Raw genomic sequence first — 25010 nt, 5'->3', positions numbered from 1 at the left:
TACTACAAGTCCAATTCTTCTAAAAAAAAAATAGTAGCACAGTAGCTAGCATCAAAGCTCATTGATCCCGGTGTCCCAGCAAACCTGTACCATGGTTCTCTCTCGCAAAGACTTATGTTCCATGTTTTTGCATAAAATATACAGTAAAGTTACTTTGCTTCATAAAATCTGCTGTGGACATTCCATTATTTCTCCCTGCTCTTTGTGGGACGGTTGGCAGTAGGACCATTACATTGAGGAAACCGCACCCTAGCATCACGACAATTAAGGGTTAACACCAATATACCCTACACTATCGTCGCAACACCCCAGACACCATTACCCTCCCGGGTACCACATATGTTTATTTTTATTTACATGTTTTTTTTTTATGGGAAAAGGGGGGTGATTCAAACTTGTATTAGGGAAGGGGTTAAATCACATTTATTAACTTTTTTTTTTGCAAAGTTATAGCCTCCATAGGGTACTAGAACATGCATTACACTGACTGAATACACCAGGGGTCCTCAAACTACGGCCCGCGGGCCACATGCGGCCCGCTGAGGACATTTATCCGGCTCGCCGGTGCCTGGGACATCCCTGTTTCCCGAAAGATGTTTTGGGACACAGGGATGCGCTCTCGGAGACCCGCCAGGAAGGTGGTGCATGCAGAGATGTCACTGACGCCGTGCGTGCGCCCATAGCAACGGAGCGCGGAGGAGCGGGGCAGCGATGAGGATGTGCGCTGGCCAGCTAGGTAAGTGTTACCAGCGGCACGTCTGCTTCAGTGCTCCGACCTCCCCGCTCCTTCGGTCCCGGGACTTACTGCTATGTCCGGACCGAAGGAGCGGTGGTTGGAGCACTGAAGTGGGGCAGAACACAGGCATACAGCCTCCAGCCATACACTGGCTGGAGGCTGTATGTCTGTGGGGGGGGGGGGGGGGGGGGAGACATACTGCACCTAATGTGGGGGAACATTATACTGCAATTCTTTTTTTTGAACATGTGCTGCACTCTTCCCCACCCCCTCAGCCCAACCCTATATAAGTAGTACTTAGCTACACATGGGTCATTTCTTTCCTAGCAGCCTCCCAGTCTGACTGGGAAAGCATGGTAAGTGAGCCATTACACCTTGTTCACACTGGTGTGGTGCTGTGCGGTGTCCGTTGCTGCCGTGTCTGCGGAGGGGTGCGGCCCATAGACTGGTTTGAGTGGCATTGGGGCCGCTCTGCCGGTGGGTCGTACCCCCCCCGTGGGCATTGGTGTCGCGGCGGTGGTGGTCGCCGCCCAGTGCTGCGCCATTTTATGCTAGGGACGTTAGGGACCCACTCTAAATAGGTGGCCTTGACGTGGCGAGTGGGCTTGTACTTTTTGATCAAAAATGTATACTAACAACCTGTTAGTTTTTGATATTATGCTGAGAAGCAATCAGATCATTATACAAGATTGTAGATGTGCACCATGTCTGTTTTTCTACCCGAATGAACATTATACTGCACCTAATGTGGAGGAACTGTACTGCCAACCCTAATGTGGAGGAACTGTACTGCCAACCCTAATGTGTGGGAACTACAACCTAATGTGGGGGGGAATCTATACTGCCAACCTAATGTGGTAGTCCACTAATAAGATACATAACAAACATAATTCCTATGCACACTTATATAACATGTTTTGTTATCTATAGTCCGGCCCTCCAACAGTCTGAGGGACAATGAACTGGCCCCCCGTTTAAAAAGTTTGAGGATCCCTGGAATACACTGATCAATTCTCTTCCATTGATCAGTGTTATCGGCGGTCGATTGCTCAAGCCTGGATCTCAGGCTTGGAGCAATCAAGCGCCAATTGGACAGCCGGGAGAAAGGTAAGAAGACTCCCGCTGTCCTCTCAGCTGTTCGGGATACCGTGATTTCACTGAGGCAGTTCCGAACAGCCCATTGAGCTAACCGGCGATACCTTTCTACCGTTTTAGACGCCGTGATCAACTTTGATCGAGAAGTTTAAAGGGTTAATACCGGACTTCAGCCAAATCGGCTGACAGCAACCGGACCTGTCGGGTATGAAGCATGCTCAGCTCCTGAGCATGCTTTACATAACTGGAGCTGGCCATGAAGGTGCCAGTGACCATGTGACCAACAGGGTGAACTATGGGACCCCTCCAGAGTCTTCCCCCCCCCCATATAAACCCTGGGTGGAGCTAGTTCATTCTCTTAGTAAAAGTCTTGCAGAGTGCAGTGAAGTCATGTGCTGTGAGAGTGTGTCCTGAGGTAGGCATAAAGCCTACCACACAACTACGGATCCACAAGTCTAGTGCCCCACAGGTCAATGTCAAAACCTGGTGTGGTATCCCGGTACTGCATTCTATACGGTACCTATTTATGTATGGGTCCCCATAGCCAGAGTCCCTAGGACGTAGGGATCCCTGTCATCCAGTCTACCTAGTCGCCTCTATTTCAGTTTATAGATCGGTATTTTATGCAAAGATTAATGTAACTATGATAATATGTGTAAATAAATGGTTAATTACTTGTTTCCATAGCATTGCAGGACCTGCGGGTCATGTGACTCGGTGAACTCTATGGTATTAAACTTAAGGACCTTTGGAGGCCCTGTGACGTAAGCAATCCCATTACACCATGTAATGGTGAATGGCAGATGTTCGGACCAATCAGATTTGTCACGCCCCCTGCCCATATAAGGGAGCGGTGGCCATGTTTCTCTCTCTTACCTTGTGGGCTGTCATGAGAGAAGGATCTGCGCAGCAACTAACGCAGTGAGTTAGGCCTGAGCCTTGCGGCGATGGCTGAACAATCTAGTAATAGAGTGTATCAATTTCCAAACACTCTGCAGCATCACCGGACCTAATAACTCCCCTAAATCCGGACGGATCTGCAAATCTCTCCCTAAATTCAGAGACTGTATCACTAACTCAAGGTCTGCAACAACTGTCAATCATTAAGCAATCTAAGGACTGTTATATGAGACTGTTACTGTGCCGTGGATACTGCAAGCACTTCAGTAAAAAGTTGTTCAAGTTCAATCTCTTTGTGGACCTTCAGTCATTTCATGCCACTATCGTTACTGGGAAGGGCGGCGATAGGCCGGAACATTGAGTCAGCATACCAGCCCTACATGAACTATAGGGTTAACATAAACCCCTCATATACTGATCCCATACCACCACTACCATACACCCCCCAAGGGCTACCAAACTGGTAAGCTACAAATGGGGTGAAGTCTGTCTAGTCAGTCCCAGTCAAGTCAGTCTGGATCAATCTGTTTCAAGTCAGCGTGGGCCTGCAGCAAATTATCCAAGTCCACTACAAGTCCCAGCGAGCCTTAAAATCTCTGAAGTCATTGGTCATCTCCTTGGGCCTGGCTAAGCTGTTAAGACTGTTACACCTGTCTAACTCAGTAAAGCTGCCGTTGTTCCGTAACTTGGCATTGGAGTCATTATTTGCCCCCGTGCCTAGCCCAGGATTCAATGTTATACCTTCGGGTGGTGAAGAGGTTAAACCATGCCCTGGCATCACAGACACAAAGAGTTAATGCCATCTGCCCCTAGGGTAATTCCATCTGCCCTCATCACACCATCACTACATGACCGCTTGAGTGGATGCATGCACATTCGTGGCCTGCTGGAGGTCATTTTGCAGAGCTCTGACAGTGCTCCTCCTGCTCCTCCTTGAACAAAGGTGGAGGTAGCGGTCCTGCTGCTGGGTTGTTGCCTCCTCCATGTCTCCTGATGTACTGGCCTGTCCCCTGGTAGCGCCTCCATGCTCTGGACACTACACTGACAGACACAGCAAACCTTCTTGTCACAGCTTACATTGATGTGCCATCCTGGATGAGCTGTACTACCTGAGCCACTTGTGTGGGTTGTAGACTCTCATGCTACCACTAGAGTGAATACATCGCCAGCATTCAAAAGTGACCAAAACATCAGCCAGGAAGCATAGAGACTGAGAAGTGGTCTGTGGTCACCACCTGCAGAACCACTCCTTTATTGGGAGTGTCTTGCTAATTGCCTATAATTTCCACCTGCTGTCTGTTTCATTTGCACAACAGCATGTGAAGCTGATTGTCAATCAGTGTTGCTACCTGAGTGGACAGTGGGATTTCATAGAAGTGTCATTGACTTGGAGTTATTGGGGGAGATTTATCAAAACCTGTGCAGAGGAAGAGTGGTACAGTTGCCCATAGCAACCAATCAGATTGCTTCTTTCATTTTCCACAGGCCTCTAAAGAGGCCTGTGGAAAATGAAAGAAGCAATCTGATTGGTTGCTATGGGCAACTGCACCACTCTTCCTCTGCACAGGTTTTGATAAATCTCCCCCATTGTGTTGTTTAAGTGTTCCCTTATTTTTTTGAGCAGTGTAGGATAAGTTATTAGAAGTCAAGAGAATATATCTAGATCAGTGTTTCCCAATTAATGTGTCTCCAGCTGTTGCAAAACTACAACTCTCAGCATGCTCGGATACGATTCTACACAATTTTCAAGGATAGAATCGTATGAACCCGACAGAAGAAAATATCGTGATGTGAACGCAATCTTTGGCAGGAATTTCCTTTCTTTTCCTTTATGCACATACTACTTGTTTTGGTTAAGAAAAAACGCATCAAAAACGTCCCTGTGTGAACCACAAAATAATCATCAAAAAAAAATTGGGGCTTTTAAAAAGCAATGATCAACAAATATTTCCTCCAAAAAGGGAACACTTGTATAGAGTCAAAAAAAAACAAAAAAAAAACTTCAGAACTTCGCTGAAAGTCTTCCGACCAGCAGGTGGCGCTGGACACTCACACAACCACGCAGCTTGCTGTAGTTATTGAGCTTTCCGGAGGGGGTGTCTGTGGAGAACACGTGATTCGGTCCTTGCAGTGTATGAGCTGCCTGTGCAGACACACGTGGGTGTACATTAGGCTGCTGTATACTGAGCTGGGGGTAAGAGTGCACTATGTCCTGTATATATGTGCATTATATCTATAGTATATAGCTGTATATAGAGTCCTGCTGTATACTGAGCTGGGGGTAAGAGTGCACTATGTCCTGTATATATGTGCATTATATCTATAGTATATAGCTGTATATAGAGTCCTGCTGTATACTGAGCTGGGGGTAAGAGTGCACTATGTCCTGTATATATGTGCGTTATATCTATAGTATATACCTGTGTATAGAGTCCTGCTGTATACTGAGCTGGGGGTAAGAGTGCACTATGTCCTGTATATATGTGCATTATATCTATAGTATATACCTGTATATAGAGTCCTGCTGTATACTGAGCTGGGGGTAAGAGTGCACTATGTCCTGTATATATGTGCATTATATCTATAGTATATAGCTGTGTATATAGAGTCCTGCTGTATACTGAGCTGGGGGTAAGAGTGCACTATGTCCTGTATATATGTGCATTAGATCTATAGTATATAGCTGTATATAGAGTCCTGCTGTATACTGAGCTGGGGGTAAGAGTGCACTATGTCCTGTATATATGTGCATTATATCTATAGTATATAGCTCTATATAGAGTCCTGCTGTATACTGAGCTGGGGGTAAGAGTGCACTATGTCCTGTATATATGTGCATTATATCTATAGTATATAGCTCTATATAGAGTCCTGCTGTATACTGAGCTGGGGGTAAGAGTGCACTATGTCCTGTATATATGTGCATTAGATCTATAGTATATAGCTGTATATAGAGTCCTGCTGTATACTGAGCTGGGGGTAAGAGTGCACTATGTCCTGTAAATATGTGCATTATATCTATAGTATATACCTGTGTATATATAGAGTCCTGCTGTATACTGAGCTGGGGGAAAGAGGTCACTATGTCACTATATATATATATATATATATATATATATATATATATATATATGTGTGTGTGTGCGCATTGTATCTAGTATATGTCTGTGTTTTATATCTAAAATTTATACTGGTATATAGAGTTCTGCTGTATACTGAGCTGGGGGTAAGTGCACTGTCATATATATATATATATATATATATATATATATATATATATATATATATATATATATATAATGTGTGTGTGCATTGTATCTGTAGTATATGTTTATGTGCTTTATATCTAGAATTTATACTGGTGTATATAGAGTCCTGCTGTATACTGAGCTGGGGGGGGGGGGGCGCATAAGAGTGCACTGTCATATATATATATATATATATATACACACACACACATTGTATATGTCTGTATATGTTTATGTGCTTTATATCTATAATTTATACTGGTATATAGAGTCCTGCTGTATACTGAGCTGGGGGGTAAGTGTGCTAGGTCCTGTATATATGTGCATTTTATCTATAGTATATGCCTGTATATGTTCTGTGCTTTATATCTATAATTTATACTGCCATATAGAGGGTCTACTGAGCTGCCATAATAGAGTACTTACCCCTGTATACATGAAATATGTGCATATATCTATAATTGTCTATACAACTCTGCTGTATACTGTGCGGGGGTAGGAGCGCACCTGTATGGCTGTGCACTGTATATATATGTGCATTGTAGCTTTAGTTTATTCCTATCTCTACAGTTCTGCTGTGTAGTAAGAGAACTAATGTATGTAGGTTGTAGTGCAGGGACCAATGACACTATCCACATAGCTGGTATCTGTGGGGGTTAAGGACAGGTTTAGGTTTGGGGGAGGGGGGGGAGAATAGCGGGAGGAAAAATACATCATGCAAAATATGTTTTTTTTTTTTCCCCACTTCTCCCTTCAAAAAAAACCAACGGTGCCAGACATACCCCATAATAGTAAATGGGATCTGTCAGGACCCGTTGTGCCCCACCAAAAAAGACGTCCGTTAAGGCACAAAAAAGAAACTGCTTACGGAGGACCACTGACGTCAGCTCTGAGTTTCCCGCCAGTGGCCACATTCATCACCATCTATAACATCTACATCATTACAAGTTCTCACAGCTGTAATGCTCTGACCCATTCTGGGTCTGTTCTTCTTAATTAATTATTTTTTTTTTAACGCCAAACGGACCCAGAGCAGCTCGGAGCACAACTGAGTGTCGACTCCCGCATGAAGTGACGGCCGACACCCGCCCTCCGTATATCTCTATGGGAGAGCCAAAGATAACTGAACACCCCTCCCATAGTCATATATGGAGGGGACGCGTCAGCCACTGCTTTGTGCAGGGTCAATGCGCCGTATTCCTCGAGAGAGCCGGGGTCCCAGCTGTCGGACCTTCCCCCGCCGTGAACTAAAACTTATCCCTTATCCGCCAGTCATAGGGGATACATTTTTGGGCATGATATAACTACTTACATTTTTATCCCATTTACAAGTATTGCAAAAATGTCAGTTTGTAATCAATAAGCTGATATTTGGGACGCTGCGTCTTTAATTAAATATCCGCAGTAAAATCCTACCATGTTATTCAGTATTACAAAGGGGTGTGACACATCTGCATTGTTATCATAATGGTCCAGTGGTAGATTTTAAGTTAAATGTAAATTGCTGGCAATGGGCTCCCAAACTGTAAAATGATTGTTATCCAGTAATAGAAGAGCAGAGCTAATTTCTTCTAAAAACAGCAGCACCCCTGTCCTCAGGTTGTGTGTCGTATTACAACTTGGCTCCATTTACTTCAGTGGAGCTGAGCTTCAATACCACACACAACCTGAGGACAGGAGTGGCGCTGTTTTTCTAATCCTGAATAACTCTACATATTTTGGGCTGTGTTGTGTGTTTATTGGTGTCTCGGGGCTTTAATATCGGCCCATTTTTATGCATGTTATACGGGTGTAGCTCTTGTCTATACGTTTCCATGTTGCCCGAAGTAATTTTATGTTTTACTATTTTATGTAAATGTGCTTTTCATGTGTCCTACTATAACAGGTAACCTATCTCTTTGAAGATTCTGATTAGAGATGAGCGAGTAAATTCGATTCGTCACGAACTTCTCGGCTCGGCAGTTGATGACTTATCCTGCGTAAATTAGTTCAGCCTTCAGGTGCTCCGGTGGGCTGGAAAAGGTGGATACAGTCCTAGGAAAGAGTCTCCTAGGACTGTATCCACCTTTTCCAGCACCTGAAAGCTGAACTAATTTATGCAGGAATAGTCATCAACTGCCGAGCCGAGAAGTTCGTGACGAATCGAATTTACTGTAAGTTCGCTCATCTCTAATTCTGATCCTCTTCATTAACCTGTATTTATTTTACTCCATGAACAGAGATGGCTGAAACGGTTCTTGTGATTGGTAGTGGAGCCAGAGAACATGCCATTGCCTGGAAGTTGGCACAGTCTGCCCATGTCAAGCAAGTTTTGGTGGCCCCGGGAAATGCAGGGACTGCAAACAATGGGAAGATCTCAAATTCTGGTGAGCTTGGTATCCCAAAATGTGAATGGAATCCTCTATAGTTATTCCAATGCTATGGGTGCTGTATAAATTTGTATGCAGTAGGCTTCCCCTATGAGCTTGGCTTAAAGGGGTACTCTGGCGGAAAATATATATATATATAATTTTTTTTTTTTTTAAATCAACTGGTGCCAGAAAGTTAAACAGACTTGTAAATTATCACAACGAAAGAATGTAGCATTCACTCACCGCATAAACGGCTACTAAATTCCCAGCTGGAAGGGATCACGGGTCAGCGTCTTCAGGAGCGCTCTGAGCGCTCCTGAAGACGCTGACCCGTGATCCCTTCCAGCCGGGAATTTAGTAGCCGTTTATGCGGTGAGTGAATGCTACATTCTTTCGTCGTGTTATATTGGTACTTTATCTGGTCGCATGCACCCCGCAGGTACTACGGAGTAACTGGACCCTGACAACTGCTGCAGTCCCCCAATTTTGGTATCACCTGTGTACAGAAGTTGCTCTCCCTCGTTTCTTGTTTCTCCTAAACCAGTAGACTTGTAAATTACTTGTATTAAAAAAATCTTTACCCTTCCACTACTTATTAGCAGCTATATGCTACAGAGGAAATTCTATTCTTTTTTATTTTTTATTTCTTTATTTGTCTTGTCCACAGTGCTCTCTGCTGACACCTGATGCCCGTATCAGGAACTGTCCAGAGCAGGCGAAAATCCTCATAGCAAACCTATGTTACTCTGGACAGTTCCTGACACGGACAGAAGTGTCAGCAGGGAGCACTGTGGACAAGACAAAAAAGAAATTCAAAAAGAAAAGAATTTCATCTGTAGCATACAGCTGCTAATAAGTACTGGAAGGGTAAAGATCTTTTAATAAAGTAATTTACAAATCTGTTTATCTTTCTGGCACCAGTTAATTAAAGGGGTACTCCGGCGCTAAGACATCTTATCCCTGATCGCCCGGGGTCCCGCCGCTGGGGACACCGTGATCTTGCACGCAGCACCCCGTTAGAATCAGTACCCGGAGCGTGTTCGCTCCGGGTCTGATTACTGGCGATCAAGGGGACAGAGCATTGTGACGTCACGCCCCCCCCCCCCCCCCCCCCGTGTGTGACGTCACGCTCCACCCCCTCAATGCCAGTCTATGGGATGGGGCGTGAAGTTTTCCACAGGAGTACCCCTTTAAGCATGGGATACTAAGTACCAACCTATTTTAAGAGAGGTGGTGTGGCACTGGGTCCCCCTATTGTTTGGTGCATCTGGAACCATCTGACGAAGTGCATTGGCGCCAAACGTACGTTGGGGTGAGTGCTTGTGGTATATGGCTCTGCACTGGTAATTATATTTTCTAGTCTTCTGCATCTTTTCTTATATAGGCAAAACAAGAAACTGGATGTCCAGCGCCAAGATTCGTGCAAAACGGATTCTTTAATGCTTAAAAAGCCATAACAGGGGTCAATGTGATGCGTTTCAGATGCGTTAGCACCCTTAATCGTACATGTACGATTAAGGGTGCTAACGCATCTGAAACGCATCACATTGACCCCTGTTATGGCTTTTTAAGCATTAAAGAATCCGTTTTGCACGAATCTTGGCGCTGGACATCCAGTTTCTTGTTTTGCTACAATAGTGCTGCCTCGCACAGTCCGTGCGCCTGGGGCCCTGGAGGGTGAGCTGAGAATTCCATTACCTTTTCTTTTCTTATATAGGGTATCGCATACTACACAACTGCATTCCAGGCATTTCATTTGTGGTGATACTTATATCTTTATATTTTCATGATTAGTGTGTTGCTGTTATGGTTTTTTTGGTGACATATTATATTGATATTCAGCAACCATTGTTCTTTTACCATGTTTTGGTAGTATAATTGGTGCTAATAGGATTATTATGTAAATACAGATACAGACAGACGTTATTTTTATTTAAGAGTAATGGTGCAAATTTTCGAATTCAAATATCAACCTAATCTTAATTCATTCAACATACGTACTTTGAACCCCCATTTCACCTCTTCAGGGGTGGAGTTTTAGAAAACGTTAAAACGCGTGTTTCTTTATCTCTAATTGTTAGCCTAAAAACAAAGTTTCATGCTTCTAGTTTAAAAAATTATGGACTTCCATACAAATTAATACTGACTAGGTCCAGAGCTCACGTGGAGTCCTAGCTTGACCCCTCCTGATGCTTTATTACATTATCTCCTCTCCATGTGACCCTTGTGTATGGATCATATGGATGATCATCTGATGGTTATGGCTTCCTGGAATCAGTCATGCAAACGTAATCAAAATTGATGAGGAAAAGCGAGTCGTCATGTGGCCATTGCAAGTTTTTATTTCTCTCTCTAGAAACCACAAAAGTTGTGCTGTGGACAACCATTGTACCGTAGCCTATCCTTAGTTTCTACCACATCCAAAAAAACAATCGCTGAATATAAAGTGCGCACCACTAAATATAAATATATATCAAGATTATTTTATTCAATATCAAGAAGACATATACACAAGTTGGCCACAAACAAGGGAACATTTAAAAGCAATTAAAAATGCTCACTAAAAGCCACAACACAACCTTGGAGCAGGGTCACAAACCCCTACTCCCAAGGTGGTGACCCCGTCCTGCTATATAGATGTTAATACGTATATAGGTACTCCCAATGCTGTGCTATAATACTTCTAAACAATATGTTGTCATCCAAACTAATGATGCTATTCAATGTGCATAGTATAATAGCCAATATGTGCAAATATGCACAATTATGTGCAGGCTGTAGTATAAATCTCAGTATTATTTATATACAATCAACATACACGTAACCCAGCCAAAAAGATCTAAATGACCATAATGGCAGAGGTCTCCAGGATCCATCTCTGGAACGTTCCTTGCTTTGTCGCGAAGTCCTGGGATCCCCTGGCCCTAGCTGTAGACGCCCTAGTGATTCCCTGGTCGCACTCGCCCTCCCCGATCTCTTCCCTCCTCTTCCTATCCTTCCCAGGGTCCTGAGGATGCTCAGAGTGGAGGGCGTCCCGCCAATCTTGTGTTTCCGGACTGGTCCAAGCGAGCGTGGTACGCCGACGTGGTTGGACTAGTTGATGACGTGCCACTGCGTCTCTGTTCATCCCGACCTGCTTTCTCATGGTCCCCTTTGCCACCCCAATTTACTGTTGCAGCATTTGATGGTGTGGCAGCTGAGATCCCGGGGGGTTCTCTTCCAAAGTGATCCGCACTATGATCAAGGCGCACAAGCCTTCCTCTAAGAAGATTCTTCCCCGTACTTGGAGGTCCTACTTTCGATCTGTGAATTTGTCTCCTCTCCAGTTGTGTTCTCCCTCCCACGACTTCTTTTCTTTGGTTGGAACACTTGGCTCTCAGTTCCCTTAAGGGTCAGGTTTCCGCTCTCTCCATTCTTTCAGCGTCCCCTGGCGTCCCATCCTCACGTCCGGACTTTTCTGCAGGGTGTTGCTCATGCGGCCCCGCCTTATAGATCCCATACTTCCCCTTGGTATCTAAATTTGGTTCTCGGTGTCCTGCAGGGTACTCCCTTCGAACCTCTTTGGGACGTTCCTCTTAGTATTCTTACCTGGAAAGTGGCCTTCCTCATTGTGATCACTTCTATTAGGAGAGAGCTGCCAGCTCCGAATTCTCCTGTCGTTCTCCCTACCTGGTCTTACACCAGGACAGGGTTGTTTTTCGTCCGGCCCCATCCTTTTTGCCTAAGGTGGTCTCCGCCTTTCACCTAAATAGGGCATCGTCCTTCCGTCTTTTTGTCCTGCTACGTCTCATCCCAGAGCACGTTTTCTTCATGGTCTTGATTAGGGATCGACCGATTATCGGTTTGGCTGATATTATTGGCCGATAATCACGATTTTGGGCATTATCGGTATCGGCAATTACCTTGCTGATAAGCCGATTATGCCCTGCACCGCCGGCACTGCGACCACACACCGCCCCGGCCCCATTGCCTCCCCCATCCCCGGTTTTAGAATTACCTGTTCCCGGGGTCCATGCTACTTCTGGCTCCTGCCTCCTGCGTTATGCTGTGCACAATGACGGGTGACGTGACGCGACGTCACATGACGGCACCGTCAGTGCGCACAGTGACAGCTCAGGAGGACGCCACCGGAGCCAGATGTATAGTGGGCCCCGGGAACAGGTAATAATAAAACCGGGGATGGGGGGAGGCAATGGGGCCGGGGCGGTAGGGGGCGCGGAGGGGAGTGGTGCGGCGGTGGGAGGACTCGGGACCCCTGGACAGGCAGGGGGAGAGAAGCGGGTGGTGGCGGCGGTCTCTGGCACCGCAAAAGCCACTGCAGTTCATTGATTTAAAGCGCCCGCTTTAAATCAATGATCTGCAGTGGTGTCGCGGGGGGGATAAAAAGGCCAATAACTTATACCGGAATATCGGTATAAGTTATTGGCTATCGGCTCTAACCTCCACCGATTATCGGTATCGGCCCTAAAAAAACGATATCTGTCGATCCCTAGTCTTGATGTGGTACGGGCAGTTCAGATTTACCTTTTCAGTCACTTCTTCCTTTCGCCAGTGTCAGGGTCGTTGTAAGAGGCGACCTCCTTCGAAGGCGACCATTTTGTGGTGGATCCATTCTGCTATTTCGGAAGCTTACTGCTGGAAGGGAAAGACTCCTCCTTTCAGGGTCTCAGCTCGTTCCACTCGTTCTGTTGGGGCTTCCTGGGCTCTCTGCAACGGGGCTTCAGCCTTGCAAATTTGTTAGGCGGCCACCTGGTCGTCCTTTCACACGTTTACGCAGTTTTTCAGGTACACATACCTTTTGCATCTGCTGATGCTGGTTTGGGTTGCAAGGTGTTGCAGGCGGCCGTGGTCCAGCCTTCCACCTAAGTTGCTTGAATTTTTTGCCCACCCCGGGGACTGCTTTGGTACGTCCCGCGGTTTGTGTCCCCCAATGGAGCAGATCGAGAAAAGTAGATTTTTATGCTTACCATAAAATCTTTCTCGGAGGATCCATTGGGGGACACAGCACCCGCCCATTTGTTCTGGTGTTCCTGGTTCGGTTACCAGGTTCGGGGGTTTTCAGTTAGTTTATTCTGTGGTTTCCTCGGACAGTTACTGTTTTTGTCTTACCTGTCGGTCCTCTCCTACTGCTATGGGACTAAACTGATTAGCTCAGGTGCCTGTGGGCGGGGTATATCCTGCGGGGAGGGGCTGACTTTCTTTTGTTGCCCAGTGTCAGCCTCCTAGCGGCAGCAGCATATACCCACGGTTTCTGTGTCCCCCAATGGATCCTCTGAGAGAGAGATTTTACGGTAAGCTTAAAAATCTACTTTTCCGAAGCAGGATGCTTTCAGCCGTTGCAAAACAATAACACCCAGCATGCCCGGACAGCGCTTGGCTGTCCGGGCATGCTGGGTGTTGTTGTTTTGCAACAGCTGTAGGCCCCCAGCTGGGGAAGAATTGCACTAAATTATTTTTCATATTGACAGACATTTTTCAAGCAATTTAGTAAAATTTTTTTTTTTTTACTAAAAATGTCGCACCTGCGACTACGCGATTTTTCATGCGACATTTTGACTGGAAAGCGAGAAAAGCAAGTTTTCCTAAACTTAAATAAGTAGTTATCATTTTAAAATGGACTACGGGTAGTCTGGTATTCATTAACTGCGACAGTCGCAACTGCGCAAAAAAAAAAGTTGCAACAGGGTTAAAAATGGACTAAATTTACTCCAGCTCAAACATGGAGCAGAAAAAGCTACTACCAAAGTAAAAAAGAAAAAATTGCTTACGTGAAAGAAATTTAGCAACAGGCTGAAACCAGTTGATAAATAAGTCGCACATAAGCAAAAAAAAAAGGAAAGAAAAAAATTACTAAAATAAGGAATACATAAGCAAACATTGATAAATGTCCCTCATTAGTGTTCCAATCTCTTCACCTATTTTACTGCAGGTCATAAATCACAATAAGGGTACGTTCACACGAGCGGATTCCCGGTGCGTGTTACGCTGTGGCTCCGCCGCTGAAGGACCGCTGTGTGCTGCCTTTACAGGTGCCTGCTTGGAGTGGCAATACGCCGCTACAAGCAGGCACATTGCCACGTGCGATATACTCTCACATCGCGGCAGCTCTCGTCCTAGCTCATAGAGCAGAGGGAGCATCCGCGATGTGTATGAGTACACTGCGCATGCGCAGCGATTCGCACATTGCTTCAGTGTCTCTGCTTGTAGCGGCGTATTGCTGCTTCAAGCAGACACCTTTTTTTTAAAGGCAGCATACAGCGGTCCTTCAGCGGCGGATCCGCGACGTAATACGCGCTGGGGATCTGCTTGTTAACGTACCCTAAGAAGGGTTTGAGTTAAACTTTGTCCTTCCTGTAGTTAAATATCTTAAAAATCTGATATTGGGGGAGATTTATCAAAACCTTTCGAGAGAGAGGTGTGCAGATCCCTATGGCAACCAATCAGATCACTTCTTTCATTTTTAACAAGGCCTCGATCTGATTGGTTGCTATGGGCAACTGGGCAACTTTTCCTCTGCACAGGTTTTGATAAATCTCCCCCTATGTTTCTAGGCCGGCTTCTTCCTTATGGTCTAGGAATGTTGACACTCGGAATAAAGCGTGAGAGCTGGCGGAGCATTATCTTTCACAGTTTTTGTTTGTTCTCACTTAGACGCAATATTCTTTCTAGTTCCTTTCAAGGACTTCTACAACCAAAAATGTTCCCAATCTTTTTTTTTTTTTTTTTTTTTTCTTCTTCAGGGTTTTCCTACCTGACACTCTAAACCAGTGGTCTTCAACCTGCGGACCTCCAGATGTTGCAAAACTACAACTCCCAGCATGCCCGGACAGCCGTTGGCTGTCCGGGCATGCTGGGAGTTGTAGTTTTGCAACATCTGGAGGTCCGCAGGTTGAAGACCACTGCTCTAAACGAATGCCAGGTGCAGCAGGGAGATCATGGGTCGTCCCCAATAGCTGCCCCCCCCCCCCCCCCCCCCCCCCCGGAGATCAGTCATCTTATCCCCTACCCTTTGGATAGAGGATAAGATGTCTAGGGGCGGAGTACCCCTTTAAAAAAAGTGTGTTGTACCACCTTGATGACAACCTTGCAGCATGCCGGGAGTTGTAGTCTTGCAGTGTGAAGACTATTGTTGTACCATATTGGAATCCAAAGGTTGAATAGGGTCGCCTAAGCCCAACTCATTAGTTGACAGTGGGGCAAATGGATAGACTGGGCTCAGTTTTCGTAGCTCCCATTCCACTTGCTCAGTGACTGTATATACTAATAAAGTAGTGAACGGATTTGTTTTCTCCTCTCACAGATGTCCCCGCCAATGATCACAACCAACTTATCACATTTTGCAAAAGCAACAACATATCCCTCGTGGTGGTCGGCCCAGAAGCTCCTCTAGCTGCAGGTAATGGTTCAATGCATATTTCCTGAATATCTCAAAAGAATACATTGTAAAGGGCATTTTAGACATTTCTGTATCCTGCTGTTTTTTATTTTTTTTTCAGTTTTTTTTTAAATATATAATTTGTTTTTTACTTGTGATTTTGTAGTGGTGGTGATTTTTGCAAATGACTTCAGGCAGTGAAGCCTTTACAATGGGGTACTATTTCTAGAACGTGTTGATAGCACATTTACCATATGAAGCAAATTGAAAAATGACAATCGGTGTATTCATTTTATGTTACTAATATGGCAGTACTTCCGGCAAAAAATATAATTGGTGAAATGCCAATATCCAGATATAACTATAGTGTGTGCATATATATATATATATATATATATATATATATATATATATATTATAATATATATGTGTGTGTGTGTAAACATAAAACTTCTGACACATGGTGATTCTAAAAAGGCCATTAGCACTCCACAGGCTTTCTGGGAAAAAGAATATGCAAAGCAGCTCATCAGGTTCCTTGGAAATATAATTTAATTTTTTATTTTTTATAATATTGATATATATATAGTATATTACTAATATTGCTGTACTTCCTGCAAAAAAATGAAATACTCCTTTAAAATGCCAATATCTAGATATTACTAGAATATATTGTATATCATATAATTATATATAATGTTACTAATATTATATATCTTGTATAATACATATATTACTTTTACGGCAGTACTTCCTGCAAAAATATATACACTCTTTAAAATGCCACTAACAAGATATTTCTTTAATATGTTATATATTACTAACAAATATATATAATATATATAAATATATATAATCTATATCTCCAACAGAAGAAGCAGCACTCCGAAGTAACAGACAATAGCGTGGTTTATTCACCCATCAAGTTACAGTGCTACATTTCAGTCTTCACAACAAGACCTTTCTCAAGCCTTGGGAAGACCGAAACGTAGCACTGTAACTTGATGGGTGAATAAACCCTGCTATTATCCGTTACCTTGGAGTGCTGCTGCTGCTGCTGCTTCTAAGGATCTGGAGTTCATGAGGCATCGAGTGCTGCCCCCAGCAGCAGAGCACCCACCTGTATCTGGAGTTCTGTACACATTTACACACTCAGTGCCGATTCTTTCCCATACATCTAAACAAATATATATCTAAAATGTTCTATTTTATTTTTTGTGACCTCTCCATCCATACGCATTGAGCGCACTCCTCTTGTTCCAGGTCTTGTTGATGATTTGACTGCGGCCGGGGTGAGATGTTTTGGACCCACTGCGAAGGCTGCACAGCTGGAGGCCAGTAAAAGTTTTTCCAAGGATTTTATGATCCGCCATGGTATCCCTACCGCCAAGTACAAGTCCTTCACCAATCCAAAGGAAGCCTGTGACTTTATAAACAGGTAGCCCACACTATCTGTAAAGAGGACCTGTCCGCTCTTCTGACCGGTCTTAGTACATACTTGGTTATACATGAAATATAAGTTCTGGAGCATCTTTTCTTACAATTCTGCATTGTGCTGTTCCTCAGTTTTTTGTTCTGCTAATGACGAATGTTACTAATACCTTTTTGTATAGAGGATGTGTCCCTGCATGGTCAGCACTTAAGGGACTATGCGGGGTGTTTAGGAGGGCTGTACAGAGCCATAATAAATCTTTAATGTTCCCTATTCTCAGCTATATACGCTTCTCACTTTGCATGTATTTTTGGGAATTTTTTTTCTTCATTTTTAGTTCATTGTAAACCTTTTGTAGGCATTGGTTATTAAGAATCTAACAATGTTTTTTTTTTTTTTTTTTTTCTTCTCCCCCCCCCTCTCGTTGGTATCTTTAGTGCGGATTTCCGTGCCCTGGTAGTGAAAGCGAGCGGCTTGGCTGCTGGGAAGGGAGTGGTAGTAGCAGGCAGCAAGGAGGAGGCTTGTAAAGCTGTGAATGAAATCATGCAGGTTTGTTGTGGTCCTGGATTCAGATTTATTTTTTGGAGTTATCCAGCCTTTAAAAAAATATAAATAAAAATAGGCCAGATAAGTGCCCTCTCGCCGTCCTCTCAGCTGATCGGGAAATTGCGATTTTGTCGTGATAGTCCCGATCAGCTCCGCTGAGCTGCCGGGACACTTTTTTACTTTCATTTTAGATGCTGTGTTTAACTTTGATCATGGCGTCTAAAGGGTTAATGCCGGGCATCAGCCCGATCGGTGATGCCCGGCATTAACCCTGGGTCCTGGCTGCTGATAGCAGTCGAGACCCACTGGGTTTAAACCATTCTTCGCTCGTGAGAACGCTTTAAACGCCAGTAACGGGGCTCAGGACATACAGGTACGCCCATTGTCCTTAAGGACTTAAGAACGGGGGCATACCGGTACGCCCTGCGTCCCCAAGTGGTTAAATATTTAATTTAATTACATTTTTTTTTTCTTTATTAAACTACAGGACAAGACGTTTGGAGAAGCTGGAGATACGGTGGTGGTTGAGGAGTTGCTGGAAGGGGAAGAAGTGTCTGTATGTATCACGTTGCTAGTGTAACAACTATCAGAGTAGCCGTTTGTATGTGTATATGGTGATGCTAGGTGTATGATTTCTGTCTTCATGCATATATGCACTCCTTAACATTACATCACCAATAAGGTCCAGCCTTATGCCAGTGTTCTCCGAACAGGGTGTCTCCAGCTGTTGCAAAACTACAACTCCCAGCAAGCCCGGACAGCCTTCGGCTGTCCGGGCATGCTGGGAGTTGTAGTTTCGCACCAGCTGGAGACACCCTGTTTGGAGAACACTGCCATAAGGCTAAACAAATCAAGGAAGTAGCAGGTATAAAAGCCAGGTCTAAAACCTCAGCTATGCATTTCATTTACATGTCTATCAATTCTGTGGATAGGGGATAAGTTGTATTTTGCTGCGGATGTCCTTTATTCCATAAAACACTAAATATGCCCCGTATCTCTGCAGTGCTTGTGCTTCACAGATGGACTCACTGTTGCTCCAATGCCACCAGCCCAGGACCATAAGAGACTAATGGATGGAGATCAAGGACCCAACACAGGAGGAATGGGAGCTTACTGTCCTGCTCCTCAGGTATAATCTACAGGGCATAAAGGAGACCTTAGTGTCTTTTAGAGGAAGAATAAGAACTTAGTTTTTTTTTTTTTTTTTTCCAAGTACTACAGCCGGAGAGAGTTATCACAGTTGGGTTGCATTGAGCATTGGTGGTGTTTTTTAGCCATTGCAAAATGCAACAACCCAGAATTCAACAGGACAGACAGGTTTTTTTTTTTTTTTAGTGCAGCATGCTGTAAACATGAATTACCGCTGCTATGGGCTAGAACATTTCTGCTCTACATTACTGCTGTTCTCTGGAAAGGGGCGTTCCCCAGCAGGCGTGACATCATCTGAAACCATACAGGGGAGAACTTCCTCCCTCACTCTGCTACACACAATCCAGAGCAGTTCAGTGTGAAAGGAGCTATGATTGGCTAAGGCTGCACACCCTACCCTCAGCACTCCAGACTGCATTTTCTGATTTTGTACTTCTGCCAGGTCTGTGCAAGAGATGGGGTGGGAAATGTGCTCTGGACAAGTAGGGAGACACCTAGTGGCAGCTTTTTTTAAACACAAATAAAACATAGAAAACTTTTTTTTTTTTTTTTTAACAAAGTAGATTAAAAAGTTTTTTTATTTTTTTTTATTTACCAAATTAGTTTTAATGACAGTGCCCATTTAAGGGTGTATTATCACACATGCGCGATCTGTGCGTATCTGCTTTGTATAAATACTCCCTAAGGAGTTATCTGGCATTTGCTTCAAAAATTAATATCCTGCTGGGGCCAGGCGAATATAGAATCAAAAATTAGACTATCCTCGCCCCAGTTCCATAAGGCCACGTCTGGTCCCTGATCTTGTATCTTCTTTTCGCTTCCGAGACAAGCACTTGGTGCAGGACCTGTCTGCACAGCCAATCACTGGCCACAGTGGTGTCTTGTCTCAGACAGTGATTGGCTGAGCAGACAGGTCCTGAACTGAACGCTTGTCTTGGAAGAAGAAAGATGGTTGGAGGACCGAACGGGAGCTGTGGCAACAAGGGCGAGGTAAGAAGAGTTTTATTTTTTTTTATTTTTTTTGGGGTTTAAATAAATAATAAAAATGGTAATTTTAAACGCAACAATTAGTTTGTATCATCACGCTCCTTATATAGAAGCTTTAAATGTATCATTAACATGTCTATGGGTTACTGAGTGTTTCTTTGAGTCTGCTTAGTAACAGCCCAAGCCATCCTCATGTGCCATATTGGCTGAATTTTCTGTGTAGCTGTCTAAAGGTATGTTCACACTAAGCAAATTCTGCAAGGAACTTCCTGCGGTTCCCCGCCACCTGCGTAACCAGCGCTCATTTGGTGCAGAATTTGCATCAAAAATAAGCACCAAACTTGAAAGTCCCATTGACCCAATGGACTTTTTCAGGCAGATTCCACCAAAAAGATTAACATGTTCCTCCTTTCAGTGATATGTGAACTGAGCAGCAGCCTCCCATTGACATAAGTGGGAGCAACTGCAAGTGGAATTTGCTTACAATTTCCATAAGGAATGTCTGTAGTGTGAACCCAGTCAAGATTTTGTTTGTATTTAATTTTTATTTTTTTATTTTTTCTGAAACATTAGATATCTAGGGATTTACTTAATCAGATCCAGGATACTGTATTGCAAAGAACTGTTGATGGGATCCGAGAAGAGGGCGCACCGTATGTTGGTGAGTGTTTTTTCTTGAGGTTTAGATGGGTCCTCTTACTTTGGTTTGTCATTTTTCTTTTTCCCATGATCTTGCAGCCATTATTGATATTGTGGTTTTTACTTAGGTGTTCTCTACGCTGGGCTAATGCTTACACAGGATGGGCCTAAGGTGCTTGAATTTAACTGCAGATTTGGAGACCCGGAATGTCAGGTAAGATGTGGAGATGTTCTCCATATTGGCGGCTGTTGTGGGATTCGCTTGAAGAGGTTTTCCAGTAAATGTTTATACCTTGTATCAGTTTCACCAACTTTAAAGCGGTACTCCGCCCGTAGATATCTTATCCCATATCCCAAAGGATAGGGGATAAGAGGTCTTATTGCGGGGGGGCCCGCCACTGGGAACCCCCGCGATCTCTGCTGCAGCACCCCAGACAAGCACGGAGCGAACTTTGCTCCATGCCAGATGACTGGCAATTCGGGGCAGAGGCTTGTGATGTCACGGCCACGCTCCCTCAATGCGCATAGGGGATAAGATGTCTGATCGCAGGGGGCCGCGTCACTGGGACCCCCGTGATCTCCGTGCAGTACCCGCATTCTATGCGGGGCTCCTTCTCCAGTCTCATAAACCTCTTTGTTTCCGGGATTGGAGACTTGATGTTATGCCACACCCCCTCCCATAGACATGAATGGTGGGGGTGTGGGGTGACATCACATCTCCAGTCCCGGAAACAAAAACGTTTCCGAGACTGGAGACGCAGCCCCGCATAGAATGCGGGTACTTCACAGAGATCACGGAGGGTCCCCAGCGGCAAGCCCCTTGCAATCAGACATCTTATCCCCTATCCTACTAGGTGGCTCTGTTCTTTTACCTGCCACAATTAATACAGTGAGTTTGGTCTCCTCCCGGCGTGGCAGGAGACAAAACTCAGGAAGTGCTTCTCTGCACTGAGCTTGATTGACAGCTGCGCAGAGCCTCGCGGAAAGATGCGCAGAGCCTCGCGGAAAGATGCGCAGAGCCTCGCGGAAAGATGCGCAGAGCCTCGCGGAAACGCCCACTTTCTCCTGCTGGGAGATTACACTATGTGAGTAAGAAGAATAGTAAGATACACAGCTTTAAAGCTCTAAAAAAATTTTTTAAGGGTGAGAGGAGTGTTAGGTGTAGTTAGAGAACATAGTCTGAGTTAGTTTAGAAAAGTTTATTTGGTGACTGGTACTCCTTAAAACTCTTGGAATGTGTTAAAAGCTCTGTGTGTACAACACACATCGATATTCTGGTGGTCTTTCAGCTATTTGTGTTTTTATGACACAAGCCGTTTTAAAGGGGTCCACTGGGGATGACACTAGTTGTGATGAGAATGAGCAGCTACATTTATCCTTTCATCTATAGCAGTGTTCCCTGATCTGTGGCTCTCCATGCTGGCATGAGTCATAGGAACTACTGTGTACTGCGACTTTCAGGCTTAAAGGGGTACTTCGCTGCTCAGCGTTTTGAACAAACTGTTCCGAACGCTGGAGCTGGCATCGAGAGCTCATGATGTCATAGCCCCGCCCCCTCATGACGTCACGCCCAACACCCTCAATGCAAGTCTATGGGAGGGTGCATGGCGGCTGTCACGCCCCCTCTCATAGACTTGCAATGAGGGGGTGGGGCGTGATGTCATGAGGGGGCGGGGCTATGACATCACGAGCTGCCGGCTCCAGCGTTCGGAACAGTTCCAAACGCTGAGCAGTGGAGTACCCCTTTAAGATTTTTATTTATCGGTTTCAGTCTTATAGCCTCCATGCGTATTTTATCTCTTTAAATCCGTATTAATGGGGTTATTTGACTTTTTTTTAAATTGTGTGTGTTGGATGGGATGAGGGTGCCAGATGTTGGACCCTCCTCACCAATCGGATATATTCAAACTTACCAATTTTAAAAAGATAATCTTTTTAAATCAGATATCTATGTATCTATTCATAATCAATTAAACAAAATCGCTCTGTTAATTTCTGTTTTTAAGGTAATTCTGCCGCTGCTTCAGAGTGACCTCTATGACATTATCCAGGCCACTATCGATGGTCGGCTAGCTGGTTCCATGCCAGTCTGGCTAGAAGACCACTCTGCGGTCACTGTGGTCATAGCCAGCGGGGGCTATCCTGGTAGTTATAGTAAGGGCCTGGAAATCACAGGTAAAAGCAAATGTCATTAGTTATATTCTGATTATCTGTATATTCTGAAGTACTGCTACCTACTGCATTATACTATGGGCTCTCAATACATATTGTGAGGGTTAAAGAAGATATTTAGCAGAAAAACTTATCCCCTAACCGCAGGGACTGCTGGGACCTGCAGCGACCTCCCATACGGGGCCATAGAGATAAATGGAGGTTGCGTATTTGACCAGCTCCGCCCTACGTATGAAACATCATTACAAGAGCAGTAACAGTAGGTCCCAGCAGTCGGACCCCCTCACGATCAGACATTTATTCCCAATCCTGCGCATAGGGGATACATTTTTTTTTTTTCTGCTGGATATCTTCTTTAAGAGAGACAGTACAGGTAATGTATGTATACAGTGACTCAACCAGCAGAATAGTGAGTACAGCCTTGGAGTATAATACAGGATTTAACTCGGGATCAGTACAGGATAAGTAATGTAATGTTTGTACACAGTGACTCAACCAGCAGAATAGTGAGTACAGGTCTGGAGTATAATACAGGATATAACTCGGGATCAGTACAGGATAAGTAATGTAATGTTTGTACACAGTGACCTCACCAGCAGAATAGTGAGTACAGCTCTGGAGTATAATACAGGATATAACTCAGGATCAGTACAGGATAAGTAATGTAATGTATATACACAGTGACCTCACCAGCAGAATAGTGAGTACAGCTCTGGAGTATAATACAGGATATAACTCAGGATCAGTACAGGATAAGTAATGTAATGCATGCACTCAGTGATCTCACCAGCAGAATAGTGAGTACGGTAGTGAACAGTTGTACCCAGATAAATCTTATGACATTTGAATATTGTTGGATTCTTTCACCAGGACTTTCAAAGGCTAAGGATCTTGGTCTGGAGGTGTTCCATGCTGGCACGTCACTAAAGGATGGGAAGGTGGTGACCAGCGGGGGACGTGTTCTCACCGTGACTTCTGTCAAGGAGGATTTACTATCTGCTCTGAAAGAGGCCAACAAAGGAGTGTCTGTCATAGACTTCTCTGGAGCCGTGTACAGAAAGGACATTGGTTTCCGAGCCATTGCTTATCTGGACCAACACAGGTGTGTATAGGAGGAGAAGCAGTCATGTGATCAGTGACTCTAACTGGGTCCTTTACTATGGAGATTCATCCCCCTATGGACAATTTTTGTGTATACTATGTTGTGTAATTTGCTTTTAATCACAATAAAACACTACAAATCTTATATGAAGCCAATGTCTTCAACCAGTCTATGCTTTTCAGGACCCTGTGTGTCCACATCAGAAAATTATCTGCAAAAGGAACTTTCGTTCTTTCATCTCCTCACTGTGATTTTTTGTGCTCGCCTTTTTTGCACCATTGTTACCAGTAGTTTCTTTTAGAGGCTTTTGTTTCACAAAAACTGGGAAGTATGTGAAATGCATAGCCCTAGTCTATGTCTTAACCTCCAAAATCACTGTTTCCCAACCAGGGTGCCTCCAGCTGTTGCAAAACAACTCCCAGCATGCCCGGACAGCCGTTGGCTGTCCGGGCATGCTGGGAGTTGTAGTTTTGCAACAGCTGGAGGCACCCTGGTTGGGAAACACTGCTCTAAATCTGTCCCAGCACTTTGAAGGCCCTTTTATACAAGCTGACTTGCAGTAGTAGACAAGCACAGATTTCAGTATTAAAGAAAAAAAAGTTTTCAGTATTAAAGGAGTAGTCCAGTGGTGAACAACTTATCCCCTATCCTAAGGATAGGGGATAAGTTTGAGATTGCGGGGGGTCCGACCGCTGGGGCCCCCTGCGATCTCCTGTACGGAGCCCCGACAGCCCGCGGGAAGGGGGCGTGTCGACCTCTGCACGAAGCGGCGGACGACACGCCCCCTCAATACAACTCTATGGCAGAGCCGAAGCGCTGCCTTCGGCAATCTCCGGCTCTGCCATAGAGATGTATTGAGGGGGCGTGTCGGCCGCCGCTTCGTGCGGAGGTCGACACCCGCTATCTGGCTGGAGAGCCTGGGCCCCGTACAGAGAGATCACAGGGGGCCCCAGCGGTCGGACCCCCCCGCGATCTCAAACTTATCCCCTATCCTTAGGATAGGGGATAAGTTTTTCACCACTGGACTACCCCTTTAAAAAAGTATAAAAAAATAAATAAAAATAAAATGGGTGACTCAGCACCCAAATACAATGACCGCCTCAAGTGGTTCAAAAGTTACGTACATGGTAAACCAAGCATATAAAACATACCTAGAAAACCTAGACGAAGAAAGATTTTTTTTTCTATATTTGATCTCCAATGGCTCTTCAGCTGAGCCCAAACTACAACTCCCAGCATATTAAACTATATATATACACTACTATGTAGCGCTACATG

General features: G+C 44.6%; 1 protein-coding gene across 3 annotated transcripts in view; it reads left to right on the top strand.

Annotated features, from left to right (window-relative positions):
* The first annotated feature begins 4278 nt into the window (after positions 1-4278).
* Positions 4279-25010, top strand: part of GART (phosphoribosylglycinamide formyltransferase, phosphoribosylglycinamide synthetase, phosphoribosylaminoimidazole synthetase) — a 40174-nt gene continuing 19442 nt past the window's right edge. The window contains exons 1-11 of one of the 3 annotated variants that reach the window (XM_056559551.1): positions 4279-4298; positions 8199-8345; positions 15631-15726; positions 16969-17143; positions 17575-17686; positions 18171-18239; positions 18687-18812; positions 20393-20480; positions 20587-20672; positions 22465-22633; positions 23501-23732. In XM_056559551.1, the coding sequence (XP_056415526.1) occupies positions 8201-8345; positions 15631-15726; positions 16969-17143; positions 17575-17686; positions 18171-18239; positions 18687-18812; positions 20393-20480; positions 20587-20672; positions 22465-22633; positions 23501-23732 (1298 nt within the window). In that variant the 5' untranslated portion in view covers positions 4279-4298; positions 8199-8200. Of the gene's footprint in view, positions 4299-4729; positions 4926-5939; positions 5958-8198; positions 8346-15630; positions 15727-16968; positions 17144-17574; positions 17687-18170; positions 18240-18686; positions 18813-20392; positions 20481-20586; positions 20673-22464; positions 22634-23500; positions 23733-25010 lie in introns of those variants that run through there. The other 2 variants (XM_056559549.1, XM_056559550.1) reach the window with 2 other exon arrangements.

The sequence above is a fragment of the Hyla sarda genome, chromosome 2 (assembly GCF_029499605.1).
Source record: "Hyla sarda isolate aHylSar1 chromosome 2, aHylSar1.hap1, whole genome shotgun sequence".
Taxonomy (NCBI): Eukaryota; Metazoa; Chordata; class Amphibia; order Anura; family Hylidae; genus Hyla; species Hyla sarda.
Note: the sequence above shows the minus strand (reverse complement) of the source record. Positions and strands in the feature narration are given on the sequence as shown.